Source organism: Zingiber officinale, chromosome 1B, assembly GCF_018446385.1.
Source record: "Zingiber officinale cultivar Zhangliang chromosome 1B, Zo_v1.1, whole genome shotgun sequence".
NCBI classification, from domain to species: Eukaryota; Viridiplantae; Streptophyta; class Magnoliopsida; order Zingiberales; family Zingiberaceae; genus Zingiber; species Zingiber officinale.
Window position 1 is genome coordinate 130,194,839 of NC_055986.1, and position 21,149 is coordinate 130,215,987.

A 21,149-nucleotide genomic window follows, 5' to 3' on the forward strand; every position below is an offset into this window, starting at 1 on the left:
ACTGGTGTTGCTGTTATAAATGCAATAGCGATTGGACATAGCAGGAGCCGTGCACATGGCACCGTACTTTTACGAGGCCTCCTTTCACGCGAATTGAATTCTCCTCAGTTGGCGAAAGAAAAGCAGGCGGCAATAATAAAGGGCGCTTTTTTAAAAAAAGATTGAAACCATCAAAGTTACGCCACTTTTTAATGTAACTGCGTTCGAGTCCATGTAACTGCGTTCGAGTCCACTATTTGATCCGATTTGACTTTTTTAAATGATCGATTTCTTATTTAATAATATTCACGTGATATCTATAATTTCATAATTACTATAAGACATATTTAACCTATTTAAAATATTCATGTCTGTTAAGATGTGATTTGATTTATTTATTTAATATTTATATTACCCTAATAATCGGAGAATTATAGATGTAATTCAGACAATCTTATTCAATAACATTCAAACGGTAACTATTAAAATTTAAATTTATCATGTTCAATAATATTTATATTATATCAGTTATGAAATATTAGAAGCTACACTCGATTGTAATCCGATCTAAATTTTTTATTTCACTGTACAGATAGCTTAGTTCCGGAAGCACGAACACCCACTTTCTAACTAGCCTCGGCTTCCTCCTCCTTCTAGCCGATGTACTAGCTTCCAAGGCACCTTGAGTCATGGTCAGTGCATCTGCAGCCTGCAGGGTTCTGGTCCATTGAGATTCCTGTTTCCAAGGCACCTTCCGTTCTGGGATGAGATCCTTTGATCCTCTTTTTCTGATCCATTCTTGGACCAGGGTCTGATCTAATCTTTATAGACCAAAGGATCTCATTCCCTTTGGCCCATCCCTTTTCTTTGCCGCATTTAAGAACGGTAGAGCGATGATAGTGAGAGGGGCGCGGACAATGCAAAAACTTAATTTGCAATGCACAAAGAAGGTGGAAATCGCACAGTGGCGACAAATAGGAAGATACGGTGGCAAAGAAAATTAAATGCTTACTTAAGTTAATCCTTTGGCGTGCACTTCCTAATTAAAGGAAATTGAAAAACTTAAACTTTTGTCTCCACGGACCAATCCACTTCCACTTTGGTCATTAGAGTTTAAGTAGGATACCCCTTATCAAATATTATGTTTAATTTTATATGATTAATATATTAGATATTTCGACTATTTTTAGTATGATTTAACATAGTTATCCATTTTGGAATTTATTTCAATATCAAACATAAACTTCACTCTTCCAACTAATCTTGGATGGCTGAGTTTGTTTTTGACTTGCTATTTTAATGTTATGGATTTCTACCGATACTACTAAAGGAGCTTGTTTAGAAATAGAGATGTGAAGATGATACTTCTCAATAAAATAAAATAAAATAAAAAGATGATTTTCTTAAAAATTACTTGAACAAGATTTAAATAAGGATATATATTTAAATTCTATTTTATGGGATGGGATGGGATGGGCGGACACCATTTTAATGATTTTATTTTATTTTTTAAAATTGGCAATCTTAATTTAGTTTGTATTCAAAATATAACAAAACTTCTAGTAAACTATTTTTTTTATTAATTCAACTAAAAAAAATGAGGTTGTCATTTTAGTGGTTTCCTTCACGACAGTGCAACACTTTTTAAAAGTGATTAAATCACGGTAAATATTTGTATAACGACTCTACATGAAAAAGATAAGATAATAAGATATTTTATATCTATTAAAAATTAATTTTAACACATTGGAATAATTATTCGTGTAAATTCCGCTTGCACTATCTGGGGGCAACTAAAAAAGGGACATTGCAGATGGCCAAAAGAGTTAAATCTGATTTGATTAGATTAAATATTGAAAGGTGCGAGGCACGTAGATTTGTGACTTGTGCGAGCTCCAAGAAAGAAGAAAGCACGTGAATTGTCGTGAGAAAGGGTGACACGGCCGGTTAGTGATAACGAGGTGAACCAGTTAAGTTGATTCTTGCATTTCTTATATCCTTCGTAGGCGTCTTCTAGTGAAGAAAAAAAAGGTAATTCCAAATAAGCGAGGTCTTCGGCAATTTAACAAGGACGCACGGAAAGATTTAAATTTATCAAAATAAAATATATTCTACTTTGATATTTATCAAAGAACATATATTTTTAAAAATATTTTTTATTTTATCCTCATGATAATTTGACTTGTTTATCTTTTTCTTTTCTCCACTATTTTTCTCTTTCTTCTCTCTCATTTTTTTTTTTGCAGAATATATGAATAATATTAGTTAATCTTTTAATAACATTTTAATACATTTGAAGAAACAAAAATAAATAATGAATAGCATATTTGAACTCCTTGCAATTTCAGAAATCCACCGGAACTAAAATGAGTATAATCGGAGCTCTTTAGGTCGATTAGTGGATTTCGGTCAAAATCCACTAATGGACCTAGAGAGCTCCGATTACATCCATTTCAATTTCTATGGATTTCTGAAATTGCAAGGAGTTCAAATATAATGCCCATTATTTATTTTGACTTTTCATAGATGTTAACATACAAAATCAAAAAATCGTCAAAAAAAATCACGTTGGGCCTGATATGGAATCATATCAGGCCCAATGTGGGCCTAATATTATTCCATATCAGGCCCAACATGGGTCTGATATGACTCCATATCAGGCCCAACATGGGTTGTTTTTGACGATTCTTTGATTTTATATATAAACATCTATAAAAAGCCAAAATAAATAATGAACACCATATTTGAACTCCTTGCAACATCAGAAATCCATAGGAACTGAAATGAGTGCAATCGGAGCTCTCTAGGTCCATCAGTGGGTTTCGGTCAAAATCCACTAATGGACCTAGAGAGCTTCGATTGCACCCATTTCAGTTCCTATGGATTTATAATGTTGCAAGGAGGTCAAATATAGTGTTTATTATTTATTTTGACTTTTTATAAATGTTTATACATAAAATCAAAGAATCGTCAAAAACATCCCATGTTGGGCTTGATCAGGCCCACGTTGGGTCCGATATGATTCCATATCAGGCCCAAGTGGATATTTTTACTAATTCTTTGATTTTACGTATAAACATCTATAAAAAGTCAAAATAAATAATAAACACTATATTTAAACTCCTTGCAGCAACAGAAATCCATAGAAACTGAAATGTATGCAATAGGAGCTCTCTAGGTCCATCAGTAGGTTTTGACTGAAACCCACTGATGGACCTAGAGAGCTCCGATTGCACCCATTTCAGTTCCTATGGATTTCTGATGTTGCAAGGAGTTCAAATATGGTGTTCATTATTTATTTTGACTTTTTATAGATGTTTATACATAAAATCAAAGAATCGTAAAAAAAAACCCATGTTGAACCTGATATGGAATTATTTTAATACATATGTTGCATTTCTTTGATTTGTATGTATCCTTGAATCAGTAATAGTTACATGCATAATACTGAATACGTAAACTTATAGTAACTCCATTTGAGATAGTGATAATGAATGTTATACTAGACTGAAGGGAGATCAATTGGGATAGGGACACAGCTCCAACCTGATCAATTGAATAAGTTATTCACAACCTCAAAGTCCAACCAGGCTTGATTTAGTCATGCAAAATTCCATTCATCATGCAGTTTTCACTACGGAGGAGCATTCCCATTCATCACCTACTGATCCATTTGTTGCAACTCAACATTCCGAATTAATACTTTTTGTAAGGAAACACACGAGAAATGGAATTGTGCAACCGAAATAGAGAGGAATAATTTCTTGATCTAGGCATAGATTCAGGCAAAGAATGTATTGGAGAATCACTGAGAGCCCTGTTGGACCTGATATGCTTTCATATCAGGTCCAAGTTTGGCCTGATATGCTTCTATATCAGGCCCACGTTGGGCCTGATATGGAATGATATCAGGTCCAACATGAGTTTTTTTGCCGATTCTTTAATTTATGTATTAACATCTATAAAAAGTTGAAATAAATAATAAACACCATATTTGAACTCCTTGCAACATCAGAAATCCATAGGAACTGAAATGGGTGCAATCGGAGCTCTTTAGGTCACCCATTTCAGTTCCTATGGATTTCTGATGTTGCAAGGAGTTCAAATATGATGTTTATTATTTATTTCAACTTTTTATAGATGTTTATACATAAAATCAAAGAATCGACAAAAACAACCCATGTTGGGCTTGATATGGAGTCATATCAGGCCCAACGTGGGCTTTTTTACTGATTCTTTGATTTTGCATGTTAACGTCTATGAAAAGCCAAAATAAATAATGGACACCATATTTGAACTCTTTGCAATTTCAGAAATCCATAGAAACTGAAATGGATGTAATCGGAGTTCTCTAGGTCCATCAGTGAGTTTTGACTGAAACCCACTGATCGACCTAGAGAGCTCCGATTACACTCATTTTAGTTCCAGTGGATTTCTGAAATTACAAAGAGTTTAAATATGCTATTCATTGTTTATTTTTGTTTCTTCAAATGTATTAAAATGTTATTAAAAGATTAACTAATATTATTCATATGTTCTGCAAAAAAGAGATGAGAGAAGAGATAGAAAAATAGTGGAGAAAAGAAAAAGGTAAAAAAGTCAAATTGTCAGGAGGATAAAATAGGAAATGCTTTTAAAATGGTGTGTTCTTTGGTAAATATCAAAGTAGAGTGTGCTTTTTGGTAAATTCAGATATCTATATGCACCCTTTGTTAAATTGCTGGAGGTTCTTTGATTTATATTTTAATTAAAAACAATAATATTTTCCATTTTCATTTTTGTGACTAATAATCAAGAAAAAGAATTAATGATAATGCAGTTCAATCGAGACTAAGACAAACATAATAGATCTTGAAAGCAAGATAGACAAGATTAACAAAATATTTTAAGTAAAAATATTTTTGACATATGAAAACTATCCTTACTTATTATTTATAGCATATCAACCGATTCATAAACCAAACTAAATAATACTTATTTCTATTCTGTTGCCTAGAACCCATTAACATCCCTATCAACACTTGGAACATTTTTGCAAGCAGCTGAATTTGTTTAATAATATGAGCAGGCAATCATGAGCCACACCGAGGAAAAAAATATTGATTTTTTTTTTTAAATTGAAAAAAAATATTTTTTTTTTAAATTGAAAAAATATGATGGGTGTGGTCGGCGTGAGGTGTACCGGATAACAAAATTCATATACGATATATGAAAGGAACAGACTGCATAGTTAGATCATAGTTCAGGCTGTAACTGGTTCTTCCGAAATTTTTATAAACGGGGAGCTCAAGAACTATAGAAACAATATTTGAACTAAAGCAATTTTTAAAATATTGCTTCTGTACAGTGTGTTATTGCCATTTTACCACCAAGAAAAAGCAAATGGAAGAGTGGAAATCCTGATATGATACAAAGCCTCATTGTATTAAAATCGGGGAAATAAAATTGTGTTTTGTCCAACTCCAGATCATGAACAGTTAAATTTCGAGTTGTTTAAAATTTTCGCTGATGTTTCCACCTTTCTGCTTCTGGAACTCAATGTATCGAAGTGTGCTGGAGAAGAAGGCTTCAGCAGATCCAGATGGGTCTGTTTTTTCGTTGTCATTTTTCAGTTCAGTCCTGACAAGTTCAATTAGATCCTGAATTATCGAGTTTGTTATTTGAGGAATTCCTTTATCGAAGAAGTATAGGTACCTGAGAAAATATAAGAAATGGCCAAACATTAAGTTCACGTTAGCTGCAGTAAAGTTTAAAATATATATCATAAATTGTTGTTTACTTGTTCAATATTTCAACGAATAGTGCCACGTGTTCATTGTTACCCCTGGTAGCATGCACCATCTGCTGGGTAGCGTTGGCAATCCGCAAAGCGCGCTTCAAACAGAGGAGGACCCTGGAACAAGACAATCAATCAGGTCATGAACATTCGATGTGCAAATATTGTAACAATAGCATTACTCGTCATGATGAGAATCAAACTAATGTATTACTTGGGTAATGCGATATTTACTTGGTGGAACAAGAAGGGAGTCGAAGGGAGGGATAGGGACAGGAGAAGAAAAGAAATAAGCCGATGCATTAAACTGGGATGGGAAGTGGTCGGAAGGAGCTGGAAAAGGAGAGGTAGCTTTAGTCATTGGGCACATTGCCGTCACCGGTAACAACTATGGCCTTTACCCCTGTCCATCAATTGCACGAACAGGGCCAGCTGACAGACCCGCCCATCTCCTCACCTTCCTATCCCATTCTTTCAACCACAAGATGCCAGTCTTGGTGATTGTGTTAGGGCTTGAAAGGAAGACACCAACGAAGATAAAAAACACCACTCTTATCGAGTTGCTGCACTCTCAGTTGAAATGGGGAAAACTCACAGCAAAGTTGAGGATTAATTAAGGACATTATAGTGGAACGGAATTATAACAAAGCTTGTTCATCTCTTTGGTTATCTCACGTCTCTCTCCTCATCCATCCACTTTTGGAAAAACAATTTCAAGGGAAAGAAACATCATTTTCCTTCCCTCTTCTTTGTTCCTTTCAAGTAAACAAAATTTTCCTTCAACTTCTCCCAACACACATCCCCTTCTGCCCAAGTAAACATACCCGAAGACAGTACAAATATATTTCTTTATCAACATTGTAATATTCCATATGGAAATGACAATATGAATTAGGAATGCGTGTGAGGCAAGGAATATAAAAACATCAAGGTAAAGGAGCTTTAGCAATTTAGAAAGACAAATAATGCAGCTTCTCTACAGATAGTTCATGATTATAGTAATTTGGCAAGAAAAGCAGTAAACAAATGCTGAGCACCTTTCTCCATCTTGAATGCCGTCTTGGTAGGTAGCCCAAAACAGATGTGCACAAGCATAAACTGCTCTGCACTGATCAGGCTTTTTCAAAAGTTTTGCAGAATACTGTAGAACAAGGAATATTTATTAATTTGATAAGTGTCATAATGCCAAATAGCAGATATAGATATATTTTGCATGCATGTTCATATAGTACTAGTATACCCCAGTGGCTTTATGTGTAAGAGTATCTCTGTTCTCTATTCCAAATACATTCATGCGCTGCAGTGTTCCAATAATCAAGTGTATCGCGGTCACCTGTGCTTTTGAGTCCTGCTCAAAGGATTAAATGATTAAGAAATAAGAAACTGAGGAAGCTCAGATAACGAATACTTGAAACCTATTATCCGAATAGTACAACAATTAAGAGTTTATTATACTCCAAAAGGATGAGTGATTCACTTACTGCAACCTCTTCTTCATATAATATAAATGCTTGTGTAAGGAATTCATAAGAAACTGGTTCAAAACCACACTGGCTAGCAGCCTGAAACAGAAAAGTGGTCACAGATTCATCACAAGCACTTACAAATGCAAAAACATGTAGTTAACTAACAAACCTCAGCGCATTGCAAGTATAATCTTAAAGCAAGTTCTGGTGAAGGAACAGACAACAAGGCCTCAATAATCTGAAAATAGATGCATAGAGAATGGAATGGATGGTTACAAAAAATACTTCAGAATTAAACAAATACAAAGAAGCAAACAGATCAAATGTTACTAGTTACCATGCCTGAACTGCTAATCTTTGTCATGCCTTACAATCAAAATGCTTGATGATAATAATTATTAAATGCAATGCCAAAAAAGAAATCTACACTAAAGATAAATGATCCATTCTAACTAAATTGTGTTGAATTATTGCCAAGCAAGGATCTTAGGATGTTTGTCAAGCATAAAAGATGGATAGCTATTGTTTGATGCCAAAGTAGCCTTGAACATTTGACAAAGAAGCTGTTTGACATTTTTATTTTGCCATATAACATGTTCTAATAAACTTTAGAAAATTTTGTCAAGTTGAATATGCTATCTTTTAGAAAGGGGTCCTTGGTATATGTATTTAGGGAAAAAAAAGTGTCCACTGAGAAAACTTTGGATCTGTTTAAGAAGATATCTCAGTAACTAGGTTATAATTAATTACTATCACTAATACAAATGTTGTGGGAAAATATTGGGTCAGAATTTGCAGCCATCTTTAAGACTTCAACAATCTTTTAGCTAATTACTTGCTCCAATTTATACAATCAGTTAAATATATAAGCATCATTAAGAAGTATGAAAGACAAGCTAAGATTTTGGCTACATGGTAAATGCTAAAGGCAATCAATTATTACAATATTAATCAAAATAATCTAGGAATCACAAGTACAACCTGATGCAAGAGCTGGAATATTTTCTTTTGTGTATCAGAGATGTCGTCTCCATTTACATCTCCATCAGGACATTGCAAGCGTCTAAGCAACTGCAGACCAGGATCCAACAGAATCAGTTTAAGGATACAGGCGGAAAGGTTATACTAGGCTATTAGCCAATAGAGGAAGTTAATAAAGTTGTAGGCTTTAACATGAAGTTCCTCCAAGTTAAAACTTAAAACTATTAAGTAACAATTGCCTAACAAGGAATATGCCAGTCAGCTTGATTTGACATGGTCCCCAAGCAACAGGTGAAATTAAGCAGACATCAGAGAACATTTAGGCATGCCATCCGCATGACATGAGCCTCAGGCATACCTCAGCTATCCTCATTATGGTCAAATGGACCATGTGCTAAATCGCAACATAACAGAGCATGCCAAAGTGACCAACACATCATGATTATTTAACTATACCATGACCAGGCTGATAGTCCATAACTAAAGAGAACCTGCTATACAAATAAACTGTTACCAAAATGGTAAGGTGAGATGTATGGAAGGTAAACCTTGAGGGAAGAAAAAACTAGGGGAGGTACAGTGAAAGAAAAGCGTTTAGGACCTCCAAGGAGAACATGCTTCTTCACAGTCAATATTATCTGCAAGAAATTCAGTAGTAATGTTTAAGGGTTTTAAAAAACAAAAATAGAAGCAAGCAAATTATCAAGTGGCAGCTAGAGTAAGGAAAGAAAGTTGCCTAATAGACAAATAAAATTCATTAGTCGAATAAAATTCAATAGAACCATCAAGTACTGCATATTATTCCAATCTGAAAAACTATTTAGTTCAGTAACACCATATTATTTGAGACCCCTTACCTATGTGTAGGCTACGTTAGATTCAGATATTCATGCAACTTTTTACCTGTTCCCATCAAGCATCAGGCTTCAACATATAGTTTTCCAAATTCTAGTAAACTTTCTACCACAAATTTTTTATTTTTTTTATTATCAAAGTACAGGAAACACACATGGTTAAAATGATATGATTTTAAATTTTAAATATTACTAATGATATAGCTTTGCATTGAGCTCGATAGAGGAATAGTGCCTATGTAGTCAACCCAAAGTACTTGGAACAAACGTGCACACTAATAGATTTGCCAGTATCTACAATCCAAGTAACTTCTCGGGCCTAATATTTCATTAGTATCAAAATCCTAATACACAGACCTTGCTATGTACGAGAATAAATTAATTTTGAATGAATATACCAATTATTTCCAATCATCCACAAAGGAAAATTTGCAATCAAAAGTTATCAATAAATAAAATTAAAGGTTAAGGACCAGTCAATTTCTTCTGAAATAGCAGATAAACCTCAGACAACATTAATTAAAACAAAACTAAGATCTAGTAAAAGCTGGAGTTCCACATTATGAGAAAATAAAACAAGAAGGCATAGTGCATAATGGATTTTGACTTCTACGATCACAAGCAGTGATTAGATGTAGTCAATTTAAAAGGAAAGCTTTAGTAAAGATCACTTTAATCGTATAACCAAGTAGAATTAAAATTACAATGCATACTTCTGCTGTTCAGATCTCTTCTGTCAACAAAAACTACTGCTATATAAGATAGCAACTGGAAAAGGTACATACATTTTAACTTGAGAAGCATGAAAAATAGAACAATATAAAACAAGAATCTAGCTTACAAGCCATGCAAAGCTCTGAATTTGCACACCATCAATTTGTTCCAACAAAATTAGCTATTCTGAAATTGGTAATCACGTGCACTAAATAACACATTCTAATTGATAAAACACATACTATTTCCTGCATCTTCATAAGAATACAGATGAAAGATTGTTTAAAAGGTTGAGTTATCATCTGCAAATACTGTGTTGCTGACTAGTTTCCTACAGAGGGTATTGTGCCGTGCACAGACAGATAGGGACAGTCCACCATAATACATTAACATAATCAATTTTGGTGTGATTTCTGAAATCATTCTAGCAGATCCTAACCATGAGACTTTTGCAAAGATGATTTGTATCTGTCTACTCACATTTACCACTAGCCCCAACTCCCAAAATATCACCTTCCAATTAAAATGAAAAGGGCATCACAAACTCCTTTTTGTTGCTTATCTTTTTGTTGCTTATCCACTCAGTAAAAAAGGTAAGTTGCTAACACTACTGTACAACACTCCAGCTGATGCACCTAAAAGAGATATATTAGTACTTGGGTAGTAAAATAGAAGGGGGACCATGGTAAATTGGACAGGAAATATGAATGAACAGGCATGGATCATCTTTTCTTAGCCATATCAATTAGAGTGGTACAAGTTACCAGAGTTAAAGAAAGACAAAAAAGTGTTGAAGTTAAGCCCATATAGGTTAGCTTTTTAAGTGCCTAGCTAAATTCCTTTGTAGCCGTTTAATAATCCAAGAGATCACTTGGTTATTTTTCAAAAGAAGAAAAGAATCAAAGGTATTCCAACCACAAAAATGGACCGGAAAAAGACTCCACTCTTTCAGGATATCAACTATCTCCATGGAAAGGAAAGCACATCAAATATCAGAGACATGGGAATTGCATGTATGTAACTTGCTATTATATTAGCAGAGAGGATAGCAGAACTAGAATTTAAAAGATATAGATTACATCAAGTTGTCAGTTACGCCATGCTTACGGATCATGATCTGATAAAAAAAATCAATAATATGAAACTGCAATTATTTAAAAAAAAAAAGGAAAACAAATTTAGATACCTCGAACATTTCCTTGGCATCATTGCAGTACAAGTTATGAATGAGACGAGCAACAGAATTCTGTTCCTCTTCAAAGTCATCTTCATCAAGCTACCAGCAGAAAGATAAGTCAATCTTTAGTAGGTCACAAGTTTAGTCCACAGCAAAGATTATATACTTGAAATGAGGTAAATGAAAATAGACTTCCAATCATGCCCAAATTTCACACATGTTACAAAGTATTATTGAAAAACTGGAATCTTACCTCATCTTCACTGCCATCAAGATCCTTTACAAGCCCTTTTATTAATTCAAACAGAGACTCAACCTAAAAACAAAGACAGTTTGAGTTCAAGAGACCGTTTTACATTGCAAATAAAGACAGGATGAGACATACTTTATCAGCTGCTGAGATGCAGGCTGTGTTCTTCATCATGTTTTGGATGATTATCATAGCCATGACCTTTTTTGTTGCAGTATCCAAATGATCCATGACTAGCAAATAGTTAGGTAGATCTAATGCAGTAGAAATATCTTTATACTTTTCTAATGGAGCACTCAAAAGTGCAACAAGCTGCTTAGTTGCTTTGCTATCCTCAAGTTTTGCAATCCCTGAGAGTCGCAGTACACATGCTCCCTGTTGTCAATCAGCATGGTATCTATCAGCAAAATCCTTCACATGAGTACAAGATATGAAAGGAACAATCCACATGCACATTGAAGCTGAAACAGAATTGGTTCATCACTTGTTAGACAATTAGCAAGCATTTTAAGCCCTTCTAAAATTTTCACCATTTGTTTACAAAATTACATAAAGCTGAAGATACTCCAAAATTTGTGAATTTAGGACACAAAAGAAAATATCTGAAGACAAAATAATTTTTCAAGGAAATAAAGACCGTTGTAGTCTTGATATTACAAAACCATTGATCAATAATGAATATCAGAAGACCAAGAGTTGCAAAAAAGTGAACTCATATCCCAAACATAGTGACTCATGTTTTAAAATCAAAAGTTGTGCCAAGGTTTTAGTCACGAACTGGAACAATAGTTTCGGTACTGTATCATACCAATATAGTTTCAGAAATTTTTTAATATAAAATATATTAACTAAAAATAAAATAATTACTATAAATATTTAAATATAAAATATTATATATATATATATATATATATATATATATTAAATTATAATTTTATTAGGCTTTAATTAAGCCTACTTAACTGTCCCAATATAGTTAGGAGTTGATTAAAATTATTAACCTAAGCTATTTAATTAAATGCATTCGGACGCGTCACTGGGCCCACTCGACGCATCGCCGAGCCCACTCGACGCGTAGAAGCACACCAGCACCGGAGGCGTGCTTGTGCCGGTGTCGGTCCGTGGGCGGAACGAGATGTTTCGTTGTATCAAGAGAAATGGCTCGAGATTTTAAACACTTTGACTCACCACAAATATGACTTGCAAATCACAATCTTAGTTCCAATAGATAGAACATACCAGGATTTGATCTACATAATCAAGTCGATCAGGATGTATGCGAAGAGTAAATGTAAGAAGGGACACGTATAGTGTTACTGCTCCAAAGATGGGCATGTCAACCTGTGCTTCTATCACCTGCAAAGGTAAAGCAAGAATCAAAGTCTAAAAGAATGGACTATTAATTCCATGTCCCAAATGCATAAACAAATTTACTAAAGTCTATCTCAAGAATGACTATAGCATGGAAGAAGTACAATGGTTCAGAATGATTCTAGAAATCTAAAATCTTCCTTATTTTGATAAAAGAATGGTACACTACATGCAGTTACCAGTAGCAACGTGTACTATATGATTCTCTCTGTAGCATGATTTTATTTCCAGAAACACACCCCATAATATTTAGCTAATTGCATATAACATGTTAGTTTATGAGGCACAGATGTAAATAGAGCTTGTACTAGGAGGAGTTGTTTAAAAGATACTTTGATCAAATAAGACAAAAAAACAAAATAGAAGGCACCAATAAACTATTCACCAACATAACTAATGGAAATATATAGTCTGTAAATTGAAATCCTATATGTGCTAGCATAGCATGACATAGTGTCAGGACTAGCATTAATTAGAGGTTACCTTCCCAACAGCATTGCTCAATTTAGAAAAAGCTTCAGCTTTCAAGAATTCTGGTAGTACCTACAGCCTAAAAAAGTGAGAAAAGACATCCTAAACATTTTGCTGGAATAACAATAAGTTGAAAACTCACTTCTGTACTCGATGCAGCATAATTTGATAGCCTATCCATAAGCGGAGACAGCACTGTTTTGATGTCAACAGTTGGCTGTATCAGAATTAAGAAATTGTGTACAATATCAGCAGATTTCTTGAGATGAACAAAAAGAGAAAACAAAGTTTACCTTAATGCAGTTATTCGGTTTCTACAGGTTATAAAAATAGACTAGTTAGATTAGACTCTGTTTTCAACTTGCAAAATAACATAATTATTGTTTATTGATAAAAAAAAGGGGCAGCCCGTGCACGAAGCTCCCACTATGCGGAGTCCCGGGGAAGGATCCATTGTACACAGTCTTACCCTGCTTATGCGGAGTCCCGGGGAAGAATCCATTGTACACAGTCTTACCCTGCTTTTTGCAAGAGACTATTTCCAGGATTCGAACCCGTGACCTTTTGGTCACAAAGCAACAACTTTATTGTTACGCAAGACTCCCCTTCTTATTGTTTACTGAAAGATTGGAAAATTTTGATTATTACTTGTTAAGTTCACAGAAACAAAATATTCTATTGCATTAAATATGAGATATATCAGACACAATTTACACCCTGACCCAAAGAGGTTAAGATATCTAATGTGGGACAAAACCCACAAACTGCACAAGTATTTTATAAGATTCAACTTATACCCTAACCCTAAGGCATTTAATGTGGGATTAAAACCACATGACTCTTTATCCCTAATATCCTTAACAAGGTATATATAAGACTCAACTTAGACACTAACTGTGAGACATCTAATGTGGGACTAAGCCCACATGACTCGTAAAATTTCATGTACATAATATTTAATGTAGAGAATAGGTATTATCTATGTTCACCTTACAGCATAAGCCAGAGAAGCTCTCATAAGTAAAATAATGAAAACATAAAGCAGATAACAAAGACTAAGACATGATCATAATGAAACGAAGAGCATAATACTCGCATGTAGGTGAAACAAAACTTAAAAGAGTTAATAAAGCATGCAACCAATGATCCTTTCAATCTTATTTCAACATGCAAACAACAATTTTTTTGACCTCCGCACAGTGTATTGACAAAGAGAGAGCAAAAGGGAGAAAGGATGAAGTCGAGTAATAAAAAAAATGTACGACATGAGATCTTAGTGGTTAATATCTCAGCCGGCCTCACCTTGAAGTAACACATACAACAGAATCTTGAACAGAAGGCAGTAGAAACACAAGGGACCAGGAGAAAACATAAATAGCACAATTCAATTATCTGCTGAAAGGAGCCAATTGAGACTTTTCGTGACCTGGTTTAAAGAAAGGAGGTGTGGAGAAGGAAGAAACTATTGAAAAAGAATAAATATTGGTGGCTATTGGATCTAGAAGCAGCTAGCTCACAGATTAACGGAGAGGGTTGTGCAGGGCAAATGTGTTTCATGCTGATCTACTCCCCCATAGAGGAGCTTAGCCTTAGCAATGGGGTAGTTAGCATCTTGTGAAGCTGAACCTTAAGGATCTGTTGCATAGAATATCGTGTATATCTGCTGGATACAAAAGGAATAACAGATAAAAGGATGATAAGGTCAAATAAGAGGCTCAAAGTGAAGTAATGCAAATTCAACCACAAAAGAGGAGGCCAAAAGAGCGGCTAGTTTGAAGTAGCTGAACTGGGCGACACAGATATCCTTGATGACACATGTGACATTGTAATACAATCCTAGTTACATCACATCTCAAGGACGGGCAACAAAATCTTAGAATAAGACTATAGGCTTTCTCAGAATGTCCTGAGCAACCTTTTGCGTGTACATGCCAAATAAAGAAGTTCCTAAGTGATGTTCGAGGATACATTGGCAAATGCCCTTAATTATGATGGTCTCAATCTTGGTTGTCTTATAAAATTGTTCTAAAGTAATGTATAACGTACGCCAAGGTTTAAAATTTCGACCCATGCCGAGGTTTTGGTCTCAGACCGGAATGATATGGTTTCGGTATCGTATTGTGCAGTGTCGATATAGTTTCGATATTTTTTATTTATATATAATAATTATAAGATAGAAGGGGAGTCTTGGCACAACAGTAAAATTGTTGCTATGTGACTAAAAGGTCACGGGTTCGAATCCTGAAAACAGCCTCTTGCAACAAAAAGCAGGGTAAGGCTGCGTACAATGAATCCTTCCCCGGGGCCCCGCATAGCGGGAGCTTCGTGCATCGAGCTACCTTTTTTTTTTATAATAATTATAAGATAAATATGTTTATGGTGTATATAAAAATAAGTTGTATATTGATTTTGTATAAGTTCTCAATTATTAAACAATTTAATATTGTTAGAAAAAATAATTAAAAATAATTTTATTTAAATAAAATTAATATATCAATAACTAGAATTAAAATGGATTTATCTATTATAATAATAAGTATAGAAATTAATACAAGATATTACTTTATATATAATAATAATTATATAAATTATTTATTCATTTAATTAATTATTAATTAAATAATATATATTTTAGATAGTAAAAAATATCAAGTAAAAAAATATAAAATAATAAAAAAATCAGAATATAAATATTATTTATTAGATTTTTTTAATTTTTTATAGAATTTCTAAAGAATTTTTTAAAATATTAAATGAAATTTAAAATAATGAAAATAATAAAAAAATATTAGAAAATTTAAAATGAAATTTAAAACATTTTTTAAAAAAAAATCAGAATATTAATTAATAAAATTTATTAAATTTATTTAAATATATTTTTTATATATTTTATTAGGATAATTTAATTAGGGTTTAAAGCCTGTTCGAAATATCACATATCCTTAGGAATTGTTTAAATTAATTAAATAAAATAATTATTAATCGGAAAAAAAACGTGTATCCGTGATCATCTACCATGATCGCTCACCCAGCGTCGCTGGAAGGGTCGCCGAACTCGTCCAGTGACGCCAGCAGGTCGTCTGACGGCGCCAGGGTCGTCCGACGACGCCGGCAGGGTCGTCTGACGACGCCGGCAGGGTCCTCCGACGACGCCTTCGGCGCCACAAAAGGCTTCGCGCGACGCCTTCGGTGCTAAGGCGTTGCAGGACGCTTCCAGCGCCGCCGAAGGCGTCCTGCGACTCCTCCGCCGACGCCGAAGGCATCCCGCATCTCCTTCGGTGCCGCCAGAGGCGTCCGTGACTCCTCGAGACGGGGATGCCTCATGTGCTGATTTTGGCTGCCCGGCGGAACGATAAAAACCATCCGTACCAAGCGGCACGGAACATAATTTCGAACTGTACGCATCCTTAAGGCATCCAAATCTTATAAGGATTTTATTCTCACTTCGTGAGGGCTTATCTTAGATTTTATCCTCAGTTCCTCACTTCATTTTGATTTTCTTCATTGTATTATCAATTCTACCAATCTCAAATGAGCCTGGGCTGCAGGGCATAAGAAACAGAATCACGATTAACAAACTCAGGATGATGTTTCATATGGTAGACTAAATCTTGATTGATTTTATTTATTTATGTTTAAGAAAATTATTACTCTGAAAATCAAAAAGATAACCAAAAAAATAAAAACCGAATAAGAAAAGGTAGTTTTACCAGAACTTGTTACTTACCTGAAGCTGAGGAAATGCACTTAATAATGTTTCAAGAGTCTGCAAATGATATTCATCAGGAAAAACTTGAATTATACAATCCATTAAGTAATGCTGGGCTAGCTCATCTTTACAGTTCACAACCTGCAGAATTTACTTCCTTGTCAAAACATTGAAAAAGCTACAGATTATACTAAGAATCTGTTGGCATGGTAATAACTCTAACCTGTTCCAATATCCTAGGAAGAACACTATCCTTGTACATATCAAGATCAACACCCTCAAGCTGACTAAGAACATGAAGATTTTTTCCAACCTAGAAAGAATGAGCAAAGATATACAAAAAACCATAAATGACCAAGGAAAGATTTTTTTTTTTTACTAGCATTTTTTATGGTACTTGACGGATCCCGAGATAATTATATTACAAGATCACGAAGTTCGCTCCTTCCTTTAGCTCTCTTCTCCTTTTCTCCTATGGGCCCCTGCAGACCAGAAAGTGCGATTCCTAGTCTCAACTCAGGATCACCTAACAGTATCAAATAATTCACAATCACTAAAGTACCTGCATGACCACCATTACCATTGTGGTACATAAATCTGCTGAGCTATGGCTTATGACAAATATGTGCCAATGTCTATTTCATGCAAAGACATGATATGATAGCTAACAATTCAAATTTAACAAACCTGATATTGCATTCTGACCCAGAGTTTATTCATCTCAGTGAAGTTCTGAAGTACAAATTCAATAGCAACATCAATAGTGTCAGCACCCCTACAAAATGGCAATACAAGAGAGAAAATGAGCTACATCCTAGCAATATGAATCACCATTCTGAGAAGATCAGTAACCACATGTGCAACAAAGAAATATAGATATCTTAAATTATAAATGCTATAGAAGAAAAACATTGAAATTTAGAGATTGTCCAAGCAATAACTTTGTATTTTCATTCATTCTAAGGCGATTGTGTATGATTTTGAATGTACAATTATAGTAAGAAAGACACATTAATGCACATGGATTGATCTGCAAAATCATGGCTGCATACATGGATGCATCAGAGAATAGAATATGGGACTGCTCCAATAAGGGAATGATGAAGGATTGCCACACAAAATCATTATTATCACAATAACTCAACAGTTTTAAAAGTGCTAATAACATCCATGTAAACAACCGATAAAGTTAGAAATTGACAGTCAATTTCTGATAGTTCAAGCTAGTAGAAATGATGCCTCTTTCAGCTGAGATGGAAGGATATCACAATATCTGTCAAGGTGAACGTGGTGATTAGGTTGTCAACTTGTGCTAATTCAGAGCTATTTCTTTCTAAACATAAACCACACTTAACTTCCTCACTTTTCTTAAATATGTTAGAGGTACCAAACCTAGTTCAACTGTTTTGGCAAAGTCGACCATTGGAAATCTACAACAAATGCCATTGCCTCATCTACTTAGTGAGACTAGGAGCATTAACTTAATTTCACCATGCTCTAACAACTAGCTATTTGGTTACCAGAACTTGAATGGTTTGGCAGGTTATCTATTACAGAAGCCATTAAGTACATGACCAGCTGTCGTGCCTCAGTATATATCTTATTACTCCTTCCTCGAAAGAAAGGGATGAAGTGATCAAGCAAAGTCTGAGGGTTAAGGGATAACAATTGTTTCTGAACAATTAGACTATCAGCAGGTCATGAATGACCATAGCATATCGATCTACAAAATTGAACGGCAAAACCTTCTTTTGTCTCGTAGTCAATTTTCACATATATAGTGTGAGAAAGAAAAATGTGTGAGAAATGGAATGAATATGAAATAATCCAACTTGTGAAATATTATTTTGTGATAGAATCAGCTTTAAGATTTTCATAATATTGGTTAATTCCTGGTACAAAAGCTTTCAACTTTTATTAATGTTTTTCAAAGTTAAGCATGCTTGCTGAATAACAATAAGAATATTCAGGCCAGACATCTGAAAAGGCAGAAGCATAAACAAACACTTCCAAATATCAGGAATTCAAACTGAAAATTATAATAGGCATCATAAATGAAGATTCCTCGTACCCTTCATATTCTGAACTGATATCAGGTAACTTATCTTTGCTTATTTGAGACAGATAGCTCCTTAAGAACAGCCCACGAACTGGATGTTGTATAGCATGACACATTTCCACTAGGTCTTTAAGAACATCCTTGGCCGGAGCCTCCTTTGATTTGATATATACAGATCCCACTGTGCAGAGTAGATATCTGACAATAAACAATCAAATATTCAAAAAAAACAAATAAGTTATATGCAAGAAACTCCAATCATATATTGTTACAATAATTGAAACAGGAGGAAGAGTAAATGTGGATAACTAACTGAAGAGGAAAAGGAAAAGAATGTGATACTTTTCAACTTGACTACCTAATAAAAAAAACATACTCCATTTTTTTTTTAAAAAAAAAGGATTTTTGAGTGGTCTAAGCACAGAAAAAAAACACAAGAAAGGAACCCACTGTCGGGTGCTAATCACCCAGAAAAATACAAGCAAGGAAGCTCTAGTAGAAGGCCACCTAGATACATAGGACAAAACACTCTGAGGTTACTACTAAACAGAGCCTTGCTAGCATGATCATATCCATGGCTGAACACCTCAAGCTCCATATCCAAACAGTCTCCAGCCATAGATGGAGCAAAAGAAAAAAAAAACTGTGGATTAATCAAGGTGAATCCTCTGATGCAACACCAATTTAAACCGAGACTCACAAAGAATTCTATGTAATGAAGCGTTGGGATAACCATCTCACATAGAGAATAATGGATCTTGCAGATTAATTGAACAGGAGCTTTATTAATTGAAAGATAAATACATTGATTACAACACCTCTTTTATTGACTTCACCACTAACAAACTAAGAAATAAATCAAAATTAAAAATAGGAAATACACCAACCTAATTAAACTCCTACTGAGACTATTGTACCTTTTAAATTAAAAATAAATACTAAACCTTCTTTGCATCATAATTACCAATTTAACCACTTCCATAGGAACCAACTCTTCTGAAAAAAAACTAAAATTTCTAAAACTTAATTTTCCTTGTTTGCATTATCCTCATAAGTGAATCCACATTGAAGACAGTAAGATGCTCAAAACAGTAAATGGATAACCTGTTTAAAATTACCTGAAGATTTTGTGAAAACATGATTATCATAAATGAGCTAAAGATTTTTATCCTATGCCAAGGAAACTACCAATACCTTCCAAGCGCATCATAAAAAATATAATTCTTATAAAATTTACAAGCTGCAATGTCAACAAGTCAAACCCAACGATTCAGGCAGTAATGTATCAGAAACAATATGGATTACCACAATTTAGAGTGTTTGCCTAAATCCTGTTGAGTATTGGGCAACAAAGCGTAAGTGTGCAATACATTTTGCAAAACGGTGTACTGCAGAACAGCAGCAAGTTAGACAGGAAAATAAAAATCCCAATCAAGTGAGCAGGATTTCGCAAACAGACACACAAGTGCAATTTAATAAAAAGATAACTCACGAACTGATATTGCATGCATCAGATTAAGCGAACATTCAATTTTTAGAACAGATGGAATAGAGATCGGTTAATAAGTCCTTACAGTCTAGGCAAGATGTTTGAGGCATGTTGGACAAGCTCGTACAGATCAGTCACTACGTAGCTGCCTCGCCTAGTCTCCTCCGTGAAGAACATCTCCACCTTTCTCAACTCATCGAAAGCCCTCATATCTTTCACATTCCCATAACCAATAAGCCATGAGAAAAAACACTCATAGTCATCAGTTAATCCAACGAGAAGCGAAAAAATAATGGAAATAAGAACTATTGCCATCGACATACATAGATCATAGTATTTGTGCGGCGACAGACTAGAAGTCCGCAACTCAGACAGCATCTCCCCAGCATACTTGAGCGCATCCTTCAAATTTTTCGAATCCTATAGAAGGAAACACAAAGAAGATTAAGGACTCAGCACGCAACAACTAATCCCAGCGGCTAGGGTTCGTTGGGGTTTGCAATGAGACCAGAGCGCGGTGCATGTAGAAGGCGTTATGCTGGAGGCGCCCGATAGCATCGGAGAGGCATTTCTCTTCGTTCGCCGCCACCGCTCCCGCGTCTGGCGCCATCATCGCGCAGCTGGATCTCCGCCCACTTCGATTCCGAGATACTGCGACGATCGCACTGTTTTCTCCCTTCGCTTCCTCTTCGCAGGTTGCGATATTTCATTTCAACCATTAAATTATATGTACACCCCTCTAATTTACTGATATTCCATGTACGCCATATTCAACCGTAAAATGTAATACCGGACCGGGTTCGATCCGACCGCACATGCGATCCTACGAATTCAAACGAGAAAAAAACAAAAA

General features: G+C 34.8%; 1 protein-coding gene across 1 annotated transcript; it reads right to left on the minus strand.

Annotated features, from left to right (window-relative positions):
* Positions 1–5,362: 5,362 nt before the first annotated feature.
* Positions 5,363–21,006, minus strand: LOC121979207 (vacuolar protein sorting-associated protein 35B-like). Its single transcript, XM_042531155.1, has 22 exons — positions 20,805–21,006; positions 20,620–20,716; positions 20,382–20,508; positions 18,820–19,005; positions 17,436–17,523; positions 17,174–17,230; positions 16,972–17,061; positions 16,767–16,889; positions 13,182–13,256; positions 13,052–13,111; positions 12,437–12,553; positions 11,333–11,572; positions 11,201–11,263; positions 10,957–11,046; positions 8,751–8,840; positions 8,203–8,292; positions 7,391–7,459; positions 7,237–7,317; positions 6,996–7,103; positions 6,793–6,896; positions 5,759–5,872; positions 5,363–5,673 (listed from the first exon to the last, which is right to left on the minus strand). Exons 1-22 carry the CDS (start codon positions 20,907–20,909, stop codon positions 5,457–5,459), a joined length of 2,391 nt encoding a protein of 796 aa, XP_042387089.1. The 5' UTR covers positions 20,910–21,006; the 3' UTR covers positions 5,363–5,456.
* Between the last annotated feature and the right edge of the window lie 143 nt (positions 21,007–21,149).